The sequence below is a fragment of the Rousettus aegyptiacus genome, unplaced genomic scaffold, assembly GCF_014176215.1.
Source record: "Rousettus aegyptiacus isolate mRouAeg1 unplaced genomic scaffold, mRouAeg1.p scaffold_m13_p_6, whole genome shotgun sequence".
Taxonomy (NCBI): Eukaryota; Metazoa; Chordata; class Mammalia; order Chiroptera; family Pteropodidae; genus Rousettus; species Rousettus aegyptiacus.
This window is the reverse complement of record NW_023416309.1, coordinates 112,819,949-112,837,347: the sequence shown is the minus strand read 5'-3', so window position 1 is coordinate 112,837,347 and position 17,399 is coordinate 112,819,949. Positions and strand designations below refer to the sequence as shown.

The 17,399-nt window shown below is 64.6% G+C and overlaps 3 protein-coding genes across 4 annotated transcripts; 1 reads left to right on the top strand and 2 right to left on the bottom strand.

The window, feature by feature from the left end:
• Positions 1–544: 544 nt before the first annotated feature.
• Positions 545–4,322, bottom strand: SYNGR2 (synaptogyrin 2). Of its 2 annotated transcripts, none has more exons than XM_016143230.2 (4): positions 4,170–4,322; positions 2,176–2,413; positions 1,698–1,837; positions 545–1,597 (listed from the first exon to the last, which is right to left on the bottom strand). In XM_016143230.2, exons 1-4 carry the CDS (start codon positions 4,266–4,268, stop codon positions 1,400–1,402), a joined length of 675 nt encoding a protein of 224 aa, XP_015998716.1. In that variant the 5' UTR covers positions 4,269–4,322; the 3' UTR covers positions 545–1,399. The 2 variants fall into 2 exon arrangements, with proteins under 2 accessions (XP_015998716.1, XP_036078951.1); XM_036223058.1 differs by lacking the exon at positions 4,170–4,322 and adding an exon at positions 3,201–3,862.
• A 116-nt stretch (positions 4,323–4,438) lies between these two features.
• LOC107510030 lies at positions 4,439–11,039 on the top strand. Its single transcript, XM_036223059.1, has 7 exons — positions 4,439–4,882; positions 4,956–5,057; positions 5,258–5,407; positions 6,169–7,226; positions 7,899–7,968; positions 8,307–10,072; positions 10,170–11,039. The coding sequence occupies exons 6-7, from the start codon at positions 9,457–9,459 to the stop codon at positions 10,457–10,459; spliced, it is 906 nt and encodes a 301-aa protein (XP_036078952.1). The 5' UTR covers positions 4,439–4,882; positions 4,956–5,057; positions 5,258–5,407; positions 6,169–7,226; positions 7,899–7,968; positions 8,307–9,456; the 3' UTR covers positions 10,460–11,039.
• On the bottom strand, positions 6,654–8,993 carry CUNH17orf99 (chromosome unknown C17orf99 homolog). Its single transcript, XM_036223361.1, is given in 6 exon segments — positions 6,654–6,860; positions 6,862–6,953; positions 8,297–8,350; positions 8,353–8,593; positions 8,701–8,707; positions 8,899–8,993. Coding segments are annotated over 6 exon segments (696 nt in total).
• Positions 11,040–17,399: the final 6,360 nt, after the last annotated feature.

Sequence of the window (17,399 nt, the reverse complement as noted above, 5' to 3'; positions counted from 1 at the left end):
GCCGGTACTGGATGTGGCACCGCTGTGGGGAAACTGTCATTCACATTCGTTATCACTCAGGCTTTTGAAACAATTAGGGCCTGTTTGATAGCTCCCTGTCGTTGCTCAAAAGGGGAAGCTGGGACCTGCTTCGGGGGCCCTGGCCTCTTGTGGGGACGGGCTCGCTCCCCTGAGGTCTGGGTGGCCAAGCCTGCTTCTGGCCCTGTCCCAGGACGAGTTCCAGAGGCCCTGGCCCCTTTTGAGGGGGTGGGAAGGGTAACAGGAAGGGGCATTCAGAGGTCGGCTCCCAGGTGCCCCCACCAAAACCGGAGCAGGGCACGGCAGCCCAGGAAACCCGGCTTGTTTACATGCTGAGCACGGTTGCTATTTTAAGATGCTGACAGAGGGCACTGGAGGAGCGGGACCCTGCGGGGGAGGCCGCCTGCTGCCACACTTCAAAGTGCAGTTCCCTAATGCCACTCCGAGGGTGTCCCCCAGGAGAGGATCCCCTCCAACCCGCCCCCCCCCCCCGCCTGGGCTGAGGCCCAACAAACAACGGCGGAGATTCATGAGTGAGAAAAACATTTATTCCATCTCCAAACCAATCTAACAGAATCCAGGAGTGTTGTGTGTCTCCCCAAAGCTTTCGAACCATTCAGAACAGCCTGGGGCTGTGGGTGCACACCACACCTCCTAACGGTGGCGGGATATTTATTTACATAAAGCTGGGTGTCATCAGGCAGAGACCCTCCCTGCAGCCAGGGGCGGGAGCACCGAGCATGAAGTACTGCCCAGTGTCCCTTGCGGCGGGCGCCAGCCCTGTCCCATGGCTGTGATGGCGGCCCAGAGGCACTGGCACAGGGTGGTGGCCCCGGATCCAAGGCCAGCAGACACCAGTGGTGAGCATGAGCTGCCACTCTGGGGGTGGGGGGAGGCTGGGGTACCACCGAGGGCGGGGGTTGGAAATGAACCTGAGTGGGGAGGAGGGGAGCCCCAGCCCTGTGCTGGCAGCAGGGCAGGCGGAAGGTCCCTGGCTCATCTTTGGCAGAGAACCCCAAGTCACTGCGGCTCTAAGGCCTGGACTGGGCCCGGCTCCTTCCGGCTGGGGAGAAGCTAAGGCACTTGTCAGAACAGCACAGTCAGGCACTTTGAGCCACTCTGGGCAGGGCTGGGGACCATTACAAGCAACGACAAACCTTTGGCTAAAAACCCCTCCTAAAACGTGCCCTCAAGGAGGGCAGGAGGGTCGGGGTGCGGTGCGCGGGTGGCTGGAGCGCTCCGGAAGGCGCATGCGCTCTGGGAGGCCCTGCGCAGGACGCCAGGCCCAGCAGCGCCCGGAGGCGAGCCTGGGGGGGGGCGGTCCCCCAGAGGGGTGGCCCCCAGGCACCCTCCCTGCGCCCCTCACCGTCCCCACGGCAGCTTAGTACACGGGGGGCGGCTGGTAGCCCTCGGCGGGCTCGGCGTTCTGGCTGAAAGGCGGCTGTTGGTAGGTGTCCACAGGCGGGCCGGGGTAGGACGTGTAGGCCGTGCTGGGGTCCGGGGTGGGGTCCGCGTAGTTCTGGATGAAGTCGTCCACCCCGGCCTTGTAGCGCTGGTGGGCCAGCGACGCCAGCACGCCCTGCGGGGAGCCCGAGGCTGGGTTCTTTCGCCGCCCTTCACCGGAGCGCCCGCTCGCCCGCCCCCAAAGACACCAGGCCCCTGGCCGCCCGGCCACCTACCCACGAGAAGATGGAAAAGAAGCTGAAGGTGATGGCGGCGCGGGCCGAGTCGGCTCCCACCAGCACGTCCTGAGACTGGGTGGCCACCCACTGGTTGGTGAGGAAGCAGAAACCCACGAACCACAGGAAGGTCCAGAGAGCTGGGGAGAGGCCGGGGAGGGCAGGGTTGGCCCGGGAGGAGGCGGGCGGGACCTCCCAGAAGCCTCCAGGAGAGTAAAGGGCGCTGATGCAGGAGCCTGGGGGGGGCGGGGCGGGGGGGGGGGGGGGGGTGGACGCCACCCCGTCACTCGTCCCTCGGCACCAGCGGGTCTCACGCGTCAGGGCCCTGTGCACAGGCCTGTCTGCTCGAGCAGGGCTGCGACCCGGCACTGCCCCGGGCCCCTCCCCAGGGCGCCGAAGCCCCGAGATCACAGACCCCTACAGCTTCTGGGAACAGCCCCTGCTCCTGAGACCGGAGCACGCTGCGCCTGGCAGGTACCTGAGAAGAGCAGATCGCTGATGACCAGGTACTTGCGGTCAGTGGCGTTGCTGATCTGGGGAAAGTAGACGTCGACCACGAGGAAGGCGGCGCAGGCCATGAAGGCCAGCACCCCGATGGCGCCGCCGTAGCGGCAGGCGTCCTCGTTGCGGTTGAACACGCAGTACTTCTGCTGGGAGCTGTGCGTGTTGCTGTAGCCCTCGCCGAAGATGCACGAGAACACTATCAAGGCGAAGACCTGGCGGCAGAGGGCGGGGGGCTCAGCGCGGCCGAACCCCACGGCGGCCCGCGAAGCGGGGGTGGGGGGGGGTGGCCTGGCCACGCCCACCGCCGCCGTGCCCCTGGCGGAGGGCGGCATCGAAGGCTGGCCCCTCCATTCTCACTTCCCCCTCCTCCCGGGCCGTCCTCCATCACAAGGGGTTGTGGCTGGGGATTCCTGACCTGCGGATGTGGAGAGACACTGGGGGATCTCCTGGGCGGGGCCTGCCTGGGGGGGTGACGTTTGTGACGGGGTCAAAGGCCACCTGCCCATCCCCACTGCCAGTGAGTTTCAAACACAGCTCACAGAAACTCGGGCCTGGAGTCCCACTCTGACCACATTTCACCTGGGTCACCTCTGCAGCACACGAGCCCTGCCTGACGCCCCAGGGATGGGAGACCCCCCCCCTTGGGAAAGCCATACCAGTGCTCTCAGTGGAAAGACCCCCATCTCCCAACCCCTCCAACTCTTCTTAAGGTTGGCCTCCCTAGTTTGGCCAGCTTTCTTCCTGCGAGGACTTCTGGCCCCTCCCCTCTGAGGAAACCCCAGTCTACTCCCCTCCACCCCCACCCTCGCCCCTGCCGGCTCATGGCCCCTGGGTGCTGCCCACAGGATGCTCCAGGCTAGTCTGACCAGCAAGCAGGCCCGTGGGCACAGCTCTGCACTCCGAGTCTTGGTCCTGGGGAGGGGGTGGGGGAGGTGTGCCAGCCAGAACTCCAGGAGGGGCACCAAGCCCTCGGGAAGAGCCTCCTGTCACCTGGCCTACCCCTACGAACTTGAAGGCCACCGCCCATCCGCGCCCCGAGTCGGCAGGTGTAGGCCTTTCTGGACACCTGGCTCCCTCTGGGACAGGCCCAGGCCTCGCCCCTGGCGGCCCATCCTGCCTGCACCCGCCTCTCAACAGGCTCCGGAGCTGGCAGCCACAAGCCCCACCCCCCTGGAGATGAAGCCGGAATTCAGGGATGCTGGGAGCAGTGTGCCAGGCCCGGCTCCTGGCACTGCCATCCCGACACACGGGACATCTGCTGCTGGGGTGGGACCCCGACATCAGGCAGGGAGGGGATGGGCGCCACCAGGGAACCCCGGAAGGCTCCGGTCCCAGGCAGGTGTGGTGTGGGCACTGCAGGCCTGGCCTGCTGCCTCCCCACCTTGTCCAGCTCGGGATGCCAGCTGTCCAGGAACCCGGGGCGCCCCCGGCCTTTCCGCCCCAATAACCTAGTGTTGGAGGGATCCCCCGGCTCATGGGGAGAGGTGCATCCCAGGGTCACCTGATCCCTAGAGGGGAAGCAGACCTGCGGGCCGCTCCTGAGTGGAAAAAAAGACCCCGTTTCAGGGCGCCAGGCCGCCGCTCCCCCCGCACCCCACATGGCTTCGGAAAGCACCCGCCCGGTGAATTCCCCAGGCTGGAGTCGCGGCGTGCCGGTCACCTGTCCCGGAGCTTCCGCAAGCTACTCTCACTACCGGCAGGGAGACGGGCCTGCCCCCCGCGGCACCTCCCGGCCGCCCGGCGCCCAGGCCGGGAGGCGGGTGGCGCTCGAGCCCAGGGTGGGGCGGGGGCGGCGGGGCCCGGGGAGTGGGGGGTGGCGGGGCCCGACCCCGCGTGCCGGCCCTGCGCGCGCCGCCCCACTCCCCGGCCCTCGGCCGCCGCCACCTGTCGCGCTGGCTGGCTCGCGGGCCCCCGCGGGGCCTGGGGCGGAGTCGGGTCCCCGCGGCCCCGGCGCCCCCGTCGACTCACCAAGCACACGGCGCGCGCCACCACCTGCGGCTGCGCCAGGAAGCGCCGCAGGTCGAAGGAGCCGCCGGCCTTGGCCGCGCCGTAGGCCCCGCTCTCCATGTCGCTGTCGCCGTCGCCGCCGCCGCCGCGGACCGCCTAGGAGCCTGCCGGGCGGGTCCGCCCTTGGCCCCGCCCCGGGGCGGGGCCAGCGCGGCTCTAGGGACCGAGGGCAAAGTGCGGGCGCGAGGCGGGACGCCCCGACGGCGGGGCCAGCGGCAGACACCCGTCCAGCCGGCGAGCGCTCACTGTCCAGCCCCCTCTCGGCGGGAGACTCGTTTGTCGCTGTGCTGGCGCGGCGCAACCCCAAAGGGGCCAGAGAGTCCTCCGGGAGAGAGAGACGCGGGGGCTCCACATGCCCTTTTCCCTTGCACTCCCGCCGCCTCCTCCTCCAGGAAGCCCCTCCGAGACGCCCGTCTGGGCGTCACCTGTTCAGGACCCTGCCTCAGATGCAGCCCACTCCGCCTCCGCATTCCACTCCAAACCCCAGGCCACAGCCTGGACATCCTCCCTGCCTGGCCTGTCATTCTTTCCTCCTCCCCGCCCCCCCTCCCCAGCTAAGCCTGGGGTGGGGTTGAGACCACCGCCCCACCCCTGATTCTTCCAGAGCTGGGTCAGGCCCTGCAGGCCCCAAGGCCGCGAAGGGCTGTGTGACCAGACTTCCAGGCTCCAAAATGGTGCGCAGACAGAAAGGAAGTCTCGGGGTGACAGGCAGGGGGCAGAGTTTAATCCAGTCCTTTCCTCCAGCAGGTTCAGAGCGTCTGAACAGGAAAGGCTCTGTGGAGAGGTGGGGGCGCCTTCTCCGGGGACCACCGGCTGAGGGGGGAATTCCAGACACCCTTTGCTAGGGAGGTAAGGTTAATGAGGGGGTGCTGGCCAGCTGGGGTGGAGTCCTTTCCTGAGCTGGATCATCGGGGGCCAAGGGGTGGAGCCGGGAAACGGGGGCACCAGGAGATGGGGGACCACTCCTGGGAAGCAGGGAGCAGATGGGGGGGTTCCTGGGTAGGGGTGCAGCTGGCCTTTTCACAGCCTACCCCTCACCTTCTTCCCAGACCCGGATGAATGGTGACAAGCCGCTGAGGGGCGAGGATGGGGCCTGCACAGGGGCCCCTCCGACCTAGAGACCGCACCCCCCTTTCCCACATCCCCAAAATCGCAGAACACCGGGGCTCAGGCTGGCAGCTTTGTTCTTCATTCCAGTGGTGGGTCCTTCTGTGGCAGGCAAGGACGGGGCTCTCCGTAGGGCGGTGGGGGGGTTTCTTCTGAGCTTGTATCTTGTCACAACCTTCATGACAAAGGAGGTGAGAGTCCAGGTTAGGCGACCTCCCACGGCTTCTAGGACTTTTATGGTGCCAAGGTCATCCACGCCCTGGGCCAGAGGAGGGGCCTGGGCCTTACTCACCCCACTAAACGAAGAGGGGCACTGAATCACCGAGTAGGCAAGCGCTGGCCCCTGGCCACATTGCAAGTGGGAACCGGGTCATGAACCCCATTTTATAGAAGGGGAAACTGAGGCTCAGAGAGGTGACATGGCTTGTCTATGAGTCCGGCCCTTGGGAAGGACAGAGACTGTAGGGGCAGGGACCCCGAGGTGGGACGAGGAGACTGCCAAGGGCACGTCCCCCGCCGATGCCCGCTGAAGAGGCTGCACCCGGGGACGGCAGGGGCTTCGGAACCGAGGGAGGGAAGAAGTCGGCGCGGCCGAGGCGACTGCACCGCCTCCGTGGGCCAGGCCGGCGGAGCACAGGGCCTGCGGTGCCGGCAGTCGGACACCACAACGGCGCTGGTCACTTTACAAGTCGGTGAGGTGGTGGCCTTGGAGAGGGGACCCCGGGATGTCTGGCCCCCGCTTCCTGTCACCAGCCGGGGAACGCCAGCCTATGTGGTTCCTATCGAGGGCAGAAGCCCCTGATTCGCCCTGGTCCCCAGAGGCATCGTCCCCCAGCCCAGTGTCCCTCCTCAGTCTCATAAAGGACACAGGAGCACGCCCCACCCAGAGGCCGGCTGACTGTTGCAGGGCTGGACGGCTGCGGCAGCGGACAGGGTCACATAAAGCCATGACGCACCAAGCCCTCAGCAGGCACTTGGCACACAGTAGGCCCTTCAGCTCCTGCAAGTCGTGTGTAAGTGACGGGGCCCTTGCTTTGGCAGCCCCGCCCACTGCTTCCGGCCAGGGCCCCAGTGCGTCTGCGCTCCTCCCCCACCTGTGGCACCAGTTTCCCACCTGGTGTGTGCCGTCTGGCGTCTGGCCAGCGGCCCACAGGTGACAGCTGTGATGGCTGTAAAGGCTGCCGGCCAGCGTGGAGGCTGAGAGATGAGGGTGTGTCTGGCCTGCCCTTCCCTGAGGTAGGGCCGGGGTGGGCATGGCCCTAGGGACGCCCTTCCCTGCCCTTGGCAGTGGCCAGGTGGGGCTCTTCCACCTCCCGCCCACCTGCCCAGGAGTGCTGGCTACCTGCGGAAACCCAGGGGCCCTCTCGCCTGGGGGCATGAGCGTGAAGGGGCCGCTCTGGACACTGACCCATTATCGGCCCGGCACCGGAACCAGTCCGACGCCTGGGTCAGTGGGACGGAGAAGCTGGCGGGCTGCCCGCGGCGTGGTCTCTGCTGCACGTGGACGTGCCCGTCCTTTCTGACCAGGCTGCAGGTGATGGGGGGCGCTGCCCACAGGTGCCTGGGAGGACATCTCAACTGTGGGGCCTGGCCCCCTGTCCAGCAGGGTGAAGTCAGCTTGCAGCGGCGACACGGGCTCTGGCAGGGTGGGACGGGGAAGCACGGGCACGGCCGGGAGCGAACACCCTCTCCCCAGCAAGTCCCCTTGTTACAGAGCAAGGAACCCGGAGACCCAGCAGTGATTGCCCTCTCTTCCAGGGAGCCTTCTGGATTGCCTGCTCCCTCCGCCCCACGTCTGGGCGGCTTCTACGCTCCTTGCGGTGTGTACCACACAACTTCTCATTAGATTTTTCTCACACGTACTACATGCGGGGTTGCCGGACTTAGCAAATAAGAACACAGGACGCCTAGGTAAATTCGAATTGCATGTAAACAATGAGTGATAGTTTAGTATGAGTAGATCCTATGCACAATTTTTCTGGCAATCCCGTTTACGTTCTATCAGGGTCAACTCTCCTACTGGAAAACATCCTCCTTTGGGACAAGAAGTGTCCCCTAGAAGAGTCTAGATTCTAGAACTCCTCAGGGCCTTCAGGCTAATGCTCTAGGCGGCCTTACCTCTGAGTTACAGCCACCACCCCTGGTCCAAGCCTTACCACCTAGGAGTTCACCTTGAACCTGTTCCACCGTCCTGGGGTCACACCATTATCTCTGTTTCAGAGATGAAGCAACCCGGGGTCAGAGAGGTTGAGTGACTTGCCCAAGAACCCACACCCTGTGAAGTGTCAACATTGGAACCCCGACCCGTAATGCTCTAGACTCCGGGCTCTGCTCCTCCGGGCTGTCTCTTCCCAGGTGCGGGTCCAGGGGGTCCCACTCCCACCAGTGGCCTCCCTCCCTCCTGCCCACCCCCCACGCCTCCTACCAGGAGGGACACCTGAGTTAAGAGCAGGATAGAAATGAGAAGAGCACAGGTTTTGGAGCTCGGTGGAGTGGGACTTGAAACTTCTCTTTGTCACTTGCAAGCTGGGTGGCCTGGGGCATGTTCTTAAATTCCTAAAACTTTAGCTTCCACCTCTGTAGGCTGGACCCAGGACCACGCCCTCGGCTGCTGTGAAGATTAAACTAGATCGAACTATTTTATCAGCTGGAGGTCAGAGCTCAGCACGGGGGGGGGGGGGGGGGGGAGCGCCCAGGGGCTTGTGCTTCCTCCCTGAGGCTCTTGTCAACTTCCCTTCCGCCGCTCAGGTCCCTGCCAGGGGTTGTGCCCCAGGGGAACAGCCGGGAGCTACAGCAGCCTGTAACCAGGCCCTGAGGGACTGAGCGTGGCCCCTGGAGGCGGGTCACCTGTCCTGTCCCAGCCCTCCTGCTTTCTCCCCCCTGGCCCAGCCCCCATAATCCCTGCTTCAAGGAGCTTTGTTTACCTTCTAGACCCTGCCCCCCACACGGTCCCCACCCCGGCCCACACCCCATGCACTCACTGGTCCACAGCTCCCAGTACATCTACGGCTGGGCACTGGCCGTGTGCGTGCCCCAGGGGTGGCCACCGGGCAGGAGTAGGTGAGCAGGTCTGGCCTGGACTTGAGCTCACGTGACGCTGATGCTGAAGAAGGCTGGGTCTTGGGTCTTCACCGCCTGGCAACGTCGATGTCCCTGCTCCCCCAGAGGGAGCAGGTGATGAGTGGGGGTGCCTCAGGCCAGTGGCAAGTTAGGAGAAAGAGGCGGCCTCTTGGGAAGACCTCCAGGACTTTCAGGGGGGACTCAGGGGGCGATACAGCCTGCGGAGGAAGAAGGAAAGCACAGTTCGTCAGGAGCCGTGAGAAAACGCAGGTTTGGCGGTTCCTCAGGTTACACCACGAGTCGCCTCGCCGTGCGACCCCACAACCCGACTCCTAGACGGGCACCAGAAGTATCAAAAACAGGGACTCCCACCGATGCGCACGCGAGCGCACACAGCAGTGCTAGTCACGGCGGCCCAAAGGCGGGAGTGACTCCCGCGTCCACCAGGACGAATGGACAAATAAAATACGCCCCGCCACAGGACGGAATTGGTATTTCGCCATAAAAAAAGAGTGGGGTTCACCGACAAGTGCTGCGACAGGGGTGAGGCTTGGGAAGCGTGCTCAGCGAAAGGAGGCGGAAGTCCAGACGTCGTGGGATTTCACGCGTGTGCGACATCCGGGATGGGAAAATCCACGGAAAAGCAAGCGATCGGTGTGCGGGGCGGGGCGGTTGCTTACTGGGAGGCGGGATTTCCCTTTGTGGTGACGAAAATGTTCTCGAACTAGATGGACATTGCGAACGCCCCAAATGCCACCGAACTATCACTTAAAAATAGTCCATTTTTGTCGTGCGACTATCGCCCCCAATTTGAAAAAAGGAAAGAAAAAGAAGAAGAAGCTGCCGGAAAGAAGCCCGCCTCCTGGGCTCAGACCCCTTCCGCCCTCAGGATTCACTACACACACAAAAGGGCGTGAGGGCGGGAGGAGCTGGGGGCACCGCGGCGTCGTTCCTGCTTGTCGCCGTACCCCGGCCCGTGGCGGGGTACCGGAAGGTCACTGTTTGCCGGCGGCGCGACTCGCTTCGACAACCGGGCCGTTACTGTCCAGCAACACGCTAAAGTGGGTCTCCCTGTGAGCAAATGGTTCAGGCGACCTCGAGGCCGCACCGGGCTGAGGGGTTCCGCACAGGGCTGGGGGCACGCGAGGTACCAGTGGACCTGGCACCCGATGGGACTGGCGCCGTGGGCAGGCCTGAGCCTGGGCAGTGGCCTGGAAGAACGCGACTGTCCACTCACGGATCAGAGGTCTCCTCGGGTCAGACTCACCACGGGACCTGGGATACGCGGCTGGCGGCCGGCACCCAGCACCCAGGGGAGTCAATATCTGGTGTAAAGGGACAGGCTGAAGGCAGAGGGCATGGCCTAGACCCACCAGAGGCCTACGCGGAGGGAGCCCAGGCTTGGGGGGGCCGGGCTGAACCAGAGAGAGAGACGCCATTTCGGGGAGCAGGACCTCAGAAGAACGGGGAGGCCCTTGGAGGAGACCGTACGCTCACAGCACCCAGAATTCTGCCCTCCCCAGACCCAGGATCAAAACCCACTCCCCAGCCGCCCCAGCAGGGGCCCGACCATCTCCACCCCATCTCCGCTTGCGAGCGACTTTCTGTTCTGCCTGCAGATCCTGGAGTTGGTCTTGACACAGGAAAGAGCTCCGAGGTCTTCCTGTCCCCCATCAGGAGGGGTAGGGAGAGAGCAGGTGCGTTTGCGAGGCTGGCGTGGGGGGGGGGGCAGGGCTTGCTCAGCTGGGGTGGGGTGGGGAGCATCTACGAAACCTAAATATCTAAATATCACAGACCTCAGGCACTGCCTGTGGCCCGCCGGGCACGGCTGGCTCTGCAAGCCACACGTCTGCCAGAAAGCTGCTCACCGAGCGGAGAACCGGAACCCTGGACGGTCACGTCTTCATAGCCATTCGGTGGGAGCCCAACGTTCCTTACACTCAACGTATTTCTTTTTAGACCAGCGGTTCTCACCCAGGGGCGACTTTGCCTCCAGGAGACCTTTGTGTCTGGAGACGTTTTTGGCCGTCACAAGTCAGGTGTGCTCCGGGTACCTCGTGGGGGAGAGGCCAGGATGTCGCTAAAATGCCTGCAGGGGACGCGACGGCCCCCCGGACAGAACCGGCCAGCCCGCGGCGTCGGTGGTGCGGTGCCTGAGAGCCTGCGGCCCCGACGCCCTGCACCTGCCCCTGCCCCGCGGGGGCGGACGTCCTCCTCCGCCCCGGGGCTGCACGGTCCCCCACAAGTGTTTTCTCATCTGTGCTTCTTTCTAAGCTTCATGAGAACCCCCATTTTTTTTACTATTTTTTTTTTTCAAACGGGTTTTCATGCAGAATCTCTGACTGAGGCTGCTCTCCGAGGCTCATTCTGCAAACTGCCTCCGATAATCTCAGCTGGGCAGCCCCGGAAGGGCAGACTCCCTCCCCAAAGCCGCTCTCGGTGGGGCCAGAATCCTCTACGGGGGAAGCAGGGGTTTGGGGCAGAAGCAAGACGATGCTCCCCTTATTGCTCCCTTCGTGGAGGGACATGCCCTTGACTTATAAAAGTGGAAGGAAAAAGCCGGCCCGCACTGGATGGCCATTAATAGAAGCGCGATTTACATAAGCTCACAGACAGGAGCGGCGAGTGTGGGGTGTGTGTGCATGTGTGTGTGCGTGTGTGTGTGTGTGTGTGTCATTTTTTGTGCTCTGTGCTGTGGGGCATTCACTTTTTCTTCTAACAAGACTGGCGTGGTTTTCCCTTTTGATGATTTGGTGGGTGCACCCAGCCTACCAACGAGGAGTGGTCTGTCGTTCAGTTTAAAGTTCTTCAGGTGTTTCAGGACATCCGGATGTCGGGATGGCACACTCGGCTTTTGACGAAATGACAACAAGGCCACCCTTGGGACTGGAAGCTGAGCCAAGCCGAGGCCGGGCTGCGGTGCGGAGCCTCCTTCTGTCGCTAAAGAAGGGAGGAAGGCGCTTACGGCTCGTGCCCGGCCCGGGGCGGCGGGGCTGCTGCCTGGCACGGCTTGGAGGCCCCGTGTCCACGCCCAGCCTCTGCGATACCTGGCAGCCTGGAGGTTCGAGTCCCGAGCCCAGAAGTCCGGCATATCCCACCTGAGGTGGGCCCCGGGGACCTGATGCTGAACCAGCAACCCGCCTTTCGAGGGCTGAGTCGTGTCCTCCGAAAAGACATGTTCAAGCCCGAACCCCCGGGTCCCGTGAATGAGACCTTATCTGGAGACACGGTCTTGGCACATGTACCCCAACACCCGACACTGGGTCAGGGTGGGCCCTAACAAGCGGAGACAGGCACACATATGCAGACCACGTGCAGACAGCGGGTGGGGTGGGGCAGGGGCAGAGAGCCAGGCGAGGAGCGTGGGACGCTTTCTCCCTGGGGGCCCCCTGAGGGAGCCACCTGCTGACGCCTTGACTGACCTTCTGGCCTCAAGAGCAAAGGGGGAAGAAGCGTCAGTCGTGTTTACTCGCCCGGTTCGCGGTGCGGTTCGTAGTGCTCCGGCGAGGCCGCCGTGGCGCCCGAGCGCAGCATCGCCCACAGGCGTCGTGCGAAATGGTCCAGGACCTCCCTGGGAAATCCCGGAGGGGCCGTGGGAGCAAGCGGAGGGCGGCCGGGCAGGTTCTTTGGCTCGTTCTCAGGGGCGCACGCTAGTTCACACCGTCTTGCAGCCAGGTACTCTGCTCTGAATGAGAAGGCCGTCGGATGTTCACGGCGGCCCCACGGGGCATCCTGGTTCCCAGGTCACCCCATCCTCTCCTCACGCCCCTCCTGCGCGGCCCCCTTTATGCGTCACCTGTCAGCCTGTCCAGCCCTGACTCCCTCCCACTACGCCCTCTGGGACAGAGGCTCGGTGGGCCCCCAAGTCCCCGTCACCCTCCGCATCTCACCTGCCACCCACAGAGGAGACGGGCCCCGTCCCCAGGGCGCTGGCCACAGCAGCAGCTGTCTCGGGGTGCGGGCACCCCAGCCTCCCCGGCTGGGGCCTGGGACGACGGGCATGCCTACCCTCCTGGACCATCCTCCGTCCTCTGTCCCTAAACACCAGCCCTGAACCTCATGTCTGCAGGCATGTCCCCCCCGCCCCCTGCCCACTCCCGGTCACAATCTCCAAGAAACGCCATCATGTCTTGGAGAGTCTCGCCCCCGGCTTCCACCACGGTCGCGTGCTGCTAAGCACCGTTCAGCCGAGGACAGGCAGCGTGTGCAGCATGACCCGCGAGGCTGTCACAGAGCGGAAAGGCCCCCGCTGCCTGGTGACCTCATGGCTGTCTTTCTGTCACAGCACAATGCATCGCGCGGTGACGCTGGTGTCGCAGGCCCCCTGCCCTGCCCGCCGTGAGGGCGCGAGGGGCGGCTCGTGGCGACCGATGGCGGCAGCAAGTCGCCATGGTCCCGTCTCGAGAGTTCACGACGCTGTGCGATGTGTCGTTGCTTCAGGGTGCACTGTCCCCGCTGCCGAAAAGAAAACGCTCGCGATCGACAGCAGCCGCGTCGCCGCCAGCAGCCTCGTGCGCCTCGTGCGCCTCGCGTGCTGCCCGGTGCGGCCACGCGCCCAGCCGGTGCGCAGCGCAGGCCGGAGCAGCCGCACCGGGCCGGTTTGCGTCTGCGCCTCAGCGATGCTCACGCGGCGGCGGAGTCGCCGTGCGAGGCGCCTCCCAGGACGCACCCCCCGTCATTACGTGGCACGTGACCGTCCTCTCCACACTACGGTGGCCACGATTCTTGGGGATCTCGGACCGCACAAACGACCGTCCCGGCATCGTGGTCTTCACTCTCTGAATCTTCAGGATCGTTCGCCCAGCTTCTCGCTCCCACTGAAATCGGTTCAGCTGCGCGGGATCCCGGGGCTCAGGCCGCAGCCTCGGGGGCACCTCGCACGCCTCCATCTGCCCCGCCCTCTGCCGGCCGTCAGCAGGTGCAGCTGGCCTGACCTGCAGACCCTGTCCCTGCCACCTCTCCGCCTGACGCCCACCTCTGCTCTAGATCTGGGAATCCCCCGAGGCGCTCTGGGCTTCTATCCTTGACCCGCTGTGTCTCCTCCCACCGCCCACAAAGGCTAAATCAGATCCTGTGTCTGCGTAAGGGCTCTCCCCCCTCCCCCCGCTACGCCCCTCGGCCTCCCGCAGCGCCCCCCACCTTGCTCCAGGCCCTCGTCCAGGCACCGCCTGCTCTAGCGTCTTCGCTTGGGGTTGCACTCTCAGGGACGACTCCCCAGTAAACGCGGCCCTCCGTCCCCACCCCCACCCGTGTTCGCGTCCCCGGCCCCCTCCCCCCTCCCCGCCTCCCCCCCCCTCCCCGCTCGCTTTCACACGCCGGCATACCCACCGCAGAGGGCGCTCGATTTTATCGTCACCGGCCCCCCGCCCCCCCCCCCCCGGGAGGTTAGCTAAATGAGGACCGGCATCTTTGCCTCCTTTCTGCACCTCGCGGGGACCCAGAGCAAGGCCTGCACCCAGCAGCTCCAGCCAGCTTGCTGAGTAAACGAATGAATGAATGAATGAACGAACGAATGAATGCTTCACCAGCCGGTCTCAGGACTTTCGTTAGCAAGAGCCTGAGCGAGGTGGGGCCCCGGGGAGCCCTGCCCTGCCCTGCCCAGGCACTTCCCTGACTCCCGGGAGCCTGCCTGGCACTCGGCTCTCGCCCCCTCTTTTTTTTTTTTTTTTTTTTTAGCAGAAACGCAACCATGTGTTTTGCTTTTAAAGCAAATGAGGAAACGACAGTTCACTCTGTGCTGCACTCGAGCGAGACCCGCCCTTCAGAGGAACGGAGGCGGATGCCAGCTCCTCGACCCTGTGACCTGGGGAGGTACCTGTTAGGACTGGACGTGGAGAGGCGGAGGTGACCCGCCACCTTGACCTTAAGGGTCACAGGGCTGGAAGTGGGGGCAGGGGAGAAGGCAGGAGAAGGGAGGGGAGCAGAGAGCTGCAGGGGCGAAGCCGAGGGGAGGAGGCTGGCCAGGAAGGTCCCCTGCCCCTGGCTCCGAGCCACCCAGGGGTTCTGGGAGGGCCCGCCCTCGCGCCCTCCTCCCGCCTCTGAGGGCAAGGCAGCCTCCGCTGCTGGAACTCTGGGGGCACCAGAGCGCCCCCAGCCCTCTCTGGGGCAACGCCCACCCGGCAGAGCTGGGGGGCTCTGAGAGGGGCTTCCCTTCCACATCTAGGGTAGAGTGATTGGGGCACTCCTGCCCAGGGACATGTCCTCCGGCCCGCCTCACCAGCACCCCCGAATGCAACACACGCATGGCCCCCCGGGAAGCCAGGCACTCTTCATTACCCATGTCCCTGGAGGCCCCCCTCCCCCAGCCTTATCTCCTCCACTTCCCACAGGGTAGTGCAGGGGTTGGGGACGGGTCCACCAGCAGACACCCCTGCGTCAGCAGCCAAGGTCATGAGGATGGGGCTCTGATGGCAGGGTCCCCAGCTGGGGGTCTTTTTCCCTCCAGGGTGCTGGGCTACTCACCTACCTCCTGCTCCATGGAGAAGATGCTGGTGGCTGGGAAAGGGGGGAGGGCGAGCACAGGGCGTGGGGAGCCAGAGACCACCCAGAGAGCCTCCCACTGAGGCCAGACAGGGCCCTGGGACCTACCAAGCACCTTTGCTCACAAAAGCTTTTCAAGTCTCCATTTAACATCATCAGCCCATTTTGTAGGTGGATCAATAATGGTCCCATGCGCCCTGCGCGCCTGGTCCGAGACCGAATCCCGAGCCTTTTCCTCTCTGTCCTGTGCCTCCAGAGGTGTCTGTGTTCTCAGGTGCCACCTCCCCTGTGTCCCCGGTGATCTCGCCCAGTGTGGCCAAACGGGACAGCAGCAGGAGCCCCATGCCTCTGCCGGCAGGGCGCCCTCTGCCCAGGCTCAAGAAGCTCCCTCGGAGGGGAGGGCCTCCCCCGGGGCCCCCTGGGATGCTCCGGGGAGGTGCCTGCAGCGGGGGGGATGGCATGGCCCCCGCGCCCACGGCCTCAGCGACCAGGGCTGGGCCCAGAGCAGCCCAGAGCGAACTGGGGGCGAGTGTGGGCCCTGGAGCCGCCACTGCTGAGCTGCGGGCCCCCGGCCTTGCCGGACAGAACATGTCCACGTCCCGACCTCTGGCCTGCGTCTGTGAGCTGCTACGGGGGTTGAGTTAGCTGACCTGCCGAGTTTGAGGTGGGGCATCATCCTAGATGATTGGGGTGGGCCTGGTGTGAGCACAGGGTCCTGCCGAGGCTCCGTGGGGGGAGGGGGGTCTGACGCACGGGCAGAGAACCGGCGGACTGAACCCCGGTTAGAGAAGCAGGCAGCAAAGCTACTGTCACCCATCTCGTGCCGCTTTGTTCGTGACCACCTTTCGGGTGCCCGCTAGGTGGCCAGCGCCGGGCTCGGCAGCCCCCAGATTAAACCTCTGACTGGGCGAGGCTCCGGTCAGCCCAGGAGTGTGGTCTAGCAGCGGCCATGCTCATGCACTGCCCTTGAGCTCCGAGAGGGCGGGGCCCGTCCTCATGCTTCGGGTACATCGTGTCGTTCCCGAGGGGACCTGGCCGCAGTGCCAGCTAGACCAGAAGAAGGCCTAGCCGCGGGAGACGGGGGCATATCTCCGACAGTGGCCAGCAGCAGAGCTCACGGATCTGGAGGGAGGGGAGGGAGCGAGGGCTGAACCCCTCAGGGCTTGGGATGCGAGTTTGCTGCCTTCCCCATGGCCTCCAAGCTTGTCTGCTCCCTCCCAGCTCCCAGGGAGGGAGCTGGCCTGGCGCCTGGCTGGTTCTCAGTAAACATCCCCCAGAAGGACACGAGGCGAGGCGTAAGAAGAGGACCCAGATGGTTCTGTGCAGTGCTTCTCCCACTGAGGCGCCCTTCGGCACCCTCCCAGGGGCTCAGCCGCTGGCCCCCCCTTAGAGTTTCTGATCCAGTCCAGGTTGGGGCCTGAGACTCTGCATCTCTAATGAGCCCCCAGGTGATGCTGATGCTGCAGGTCGGCGGGAACCACACTTTGGCCCTAAGTCGCTAATTATTACCACGCATCTCTGCATCTCTTTCCTGTCGCCAGGCTGGTTGTCCTGCCCAGACGGAGCACAGAGCTCCCTTTCCCTTGTAGGCTCAGCGCCAGCCCCAGAATAGGGCCCCCACGTGTTGACAGCCTGATGGGTCTTGTGATGCTGGGCGCTGGGCGAGGGAGAGAAGGACCAAGCCTTTAATGACCATATGAAGCCTCTGGCCTGAGGGCACTGGGCCAGAGCTGCCCAGACACTGCGCCTGGGCCTGGAACCCAGCCAGGTGCCCGTCCCCTGGCGGAGACGCCCTGGGGCTCCTCCTGCCCCTCCCTCTGATAATTCTTTAGACCAGTTCTCAACCCTGCTGCAGGTTAGTCACCCAGGGGCTGCAGGAAGCCTCCATGCCTGGCTGCTGGCTGTGCCTGGGTCAGTCGCACCTGAGTCGCTGGCCCGGGGCCGGCTTCTGACAGCTTCTTGGATATTCTCCAGTGCTGAGTCCGTGGATTTAATCACTGCAGCTTTGGGCCAGCGGCTTCAAAAGGGAAGCTTCCACAGGCGTCAGAACCTTGGCCCCAGGCTCGGATGGCACCCCGGCCCCGCCCCCTGCTGGTGGATCATCTTCACCCCCACTCTCCCTCAAGGCTGGACCAGCTGGGGGTACAGAGAGGGTGGAAGGTCCGTTCCTGCAGCAGGCATGGCCAGGGGCCTCTTTCTGCTCTCCCGAGGACAGCCCGGCTCTTCCTGACGTGGGGCTGCGGGGTCAGAGTGCGAGGCTGTGAGGGATCTTGCTGAGAGGCCAGCCGGACCCTCCGTCACCCAGATTCAGGTGAGCCCCACAAGCTGCTGAGGTCAAGCTAGGGGACCACTGCTGAGCAGTGTGGCTCTGGAACCAAGGGCCTGGGGTTCAGATGCCGGCTCTGCCCCTTGAAGACTGCCCGTCCGTGGGTCTCCCCTGTCTCAGGTGTTTAGAAGACATTCCAGGAGGTTTGTGGGGCACGCAGCAGGTAGAAGACAAGCCCCCAGTGCAGGTCTGCTCTGTGGCCAGGTTGGGGGGTGTCT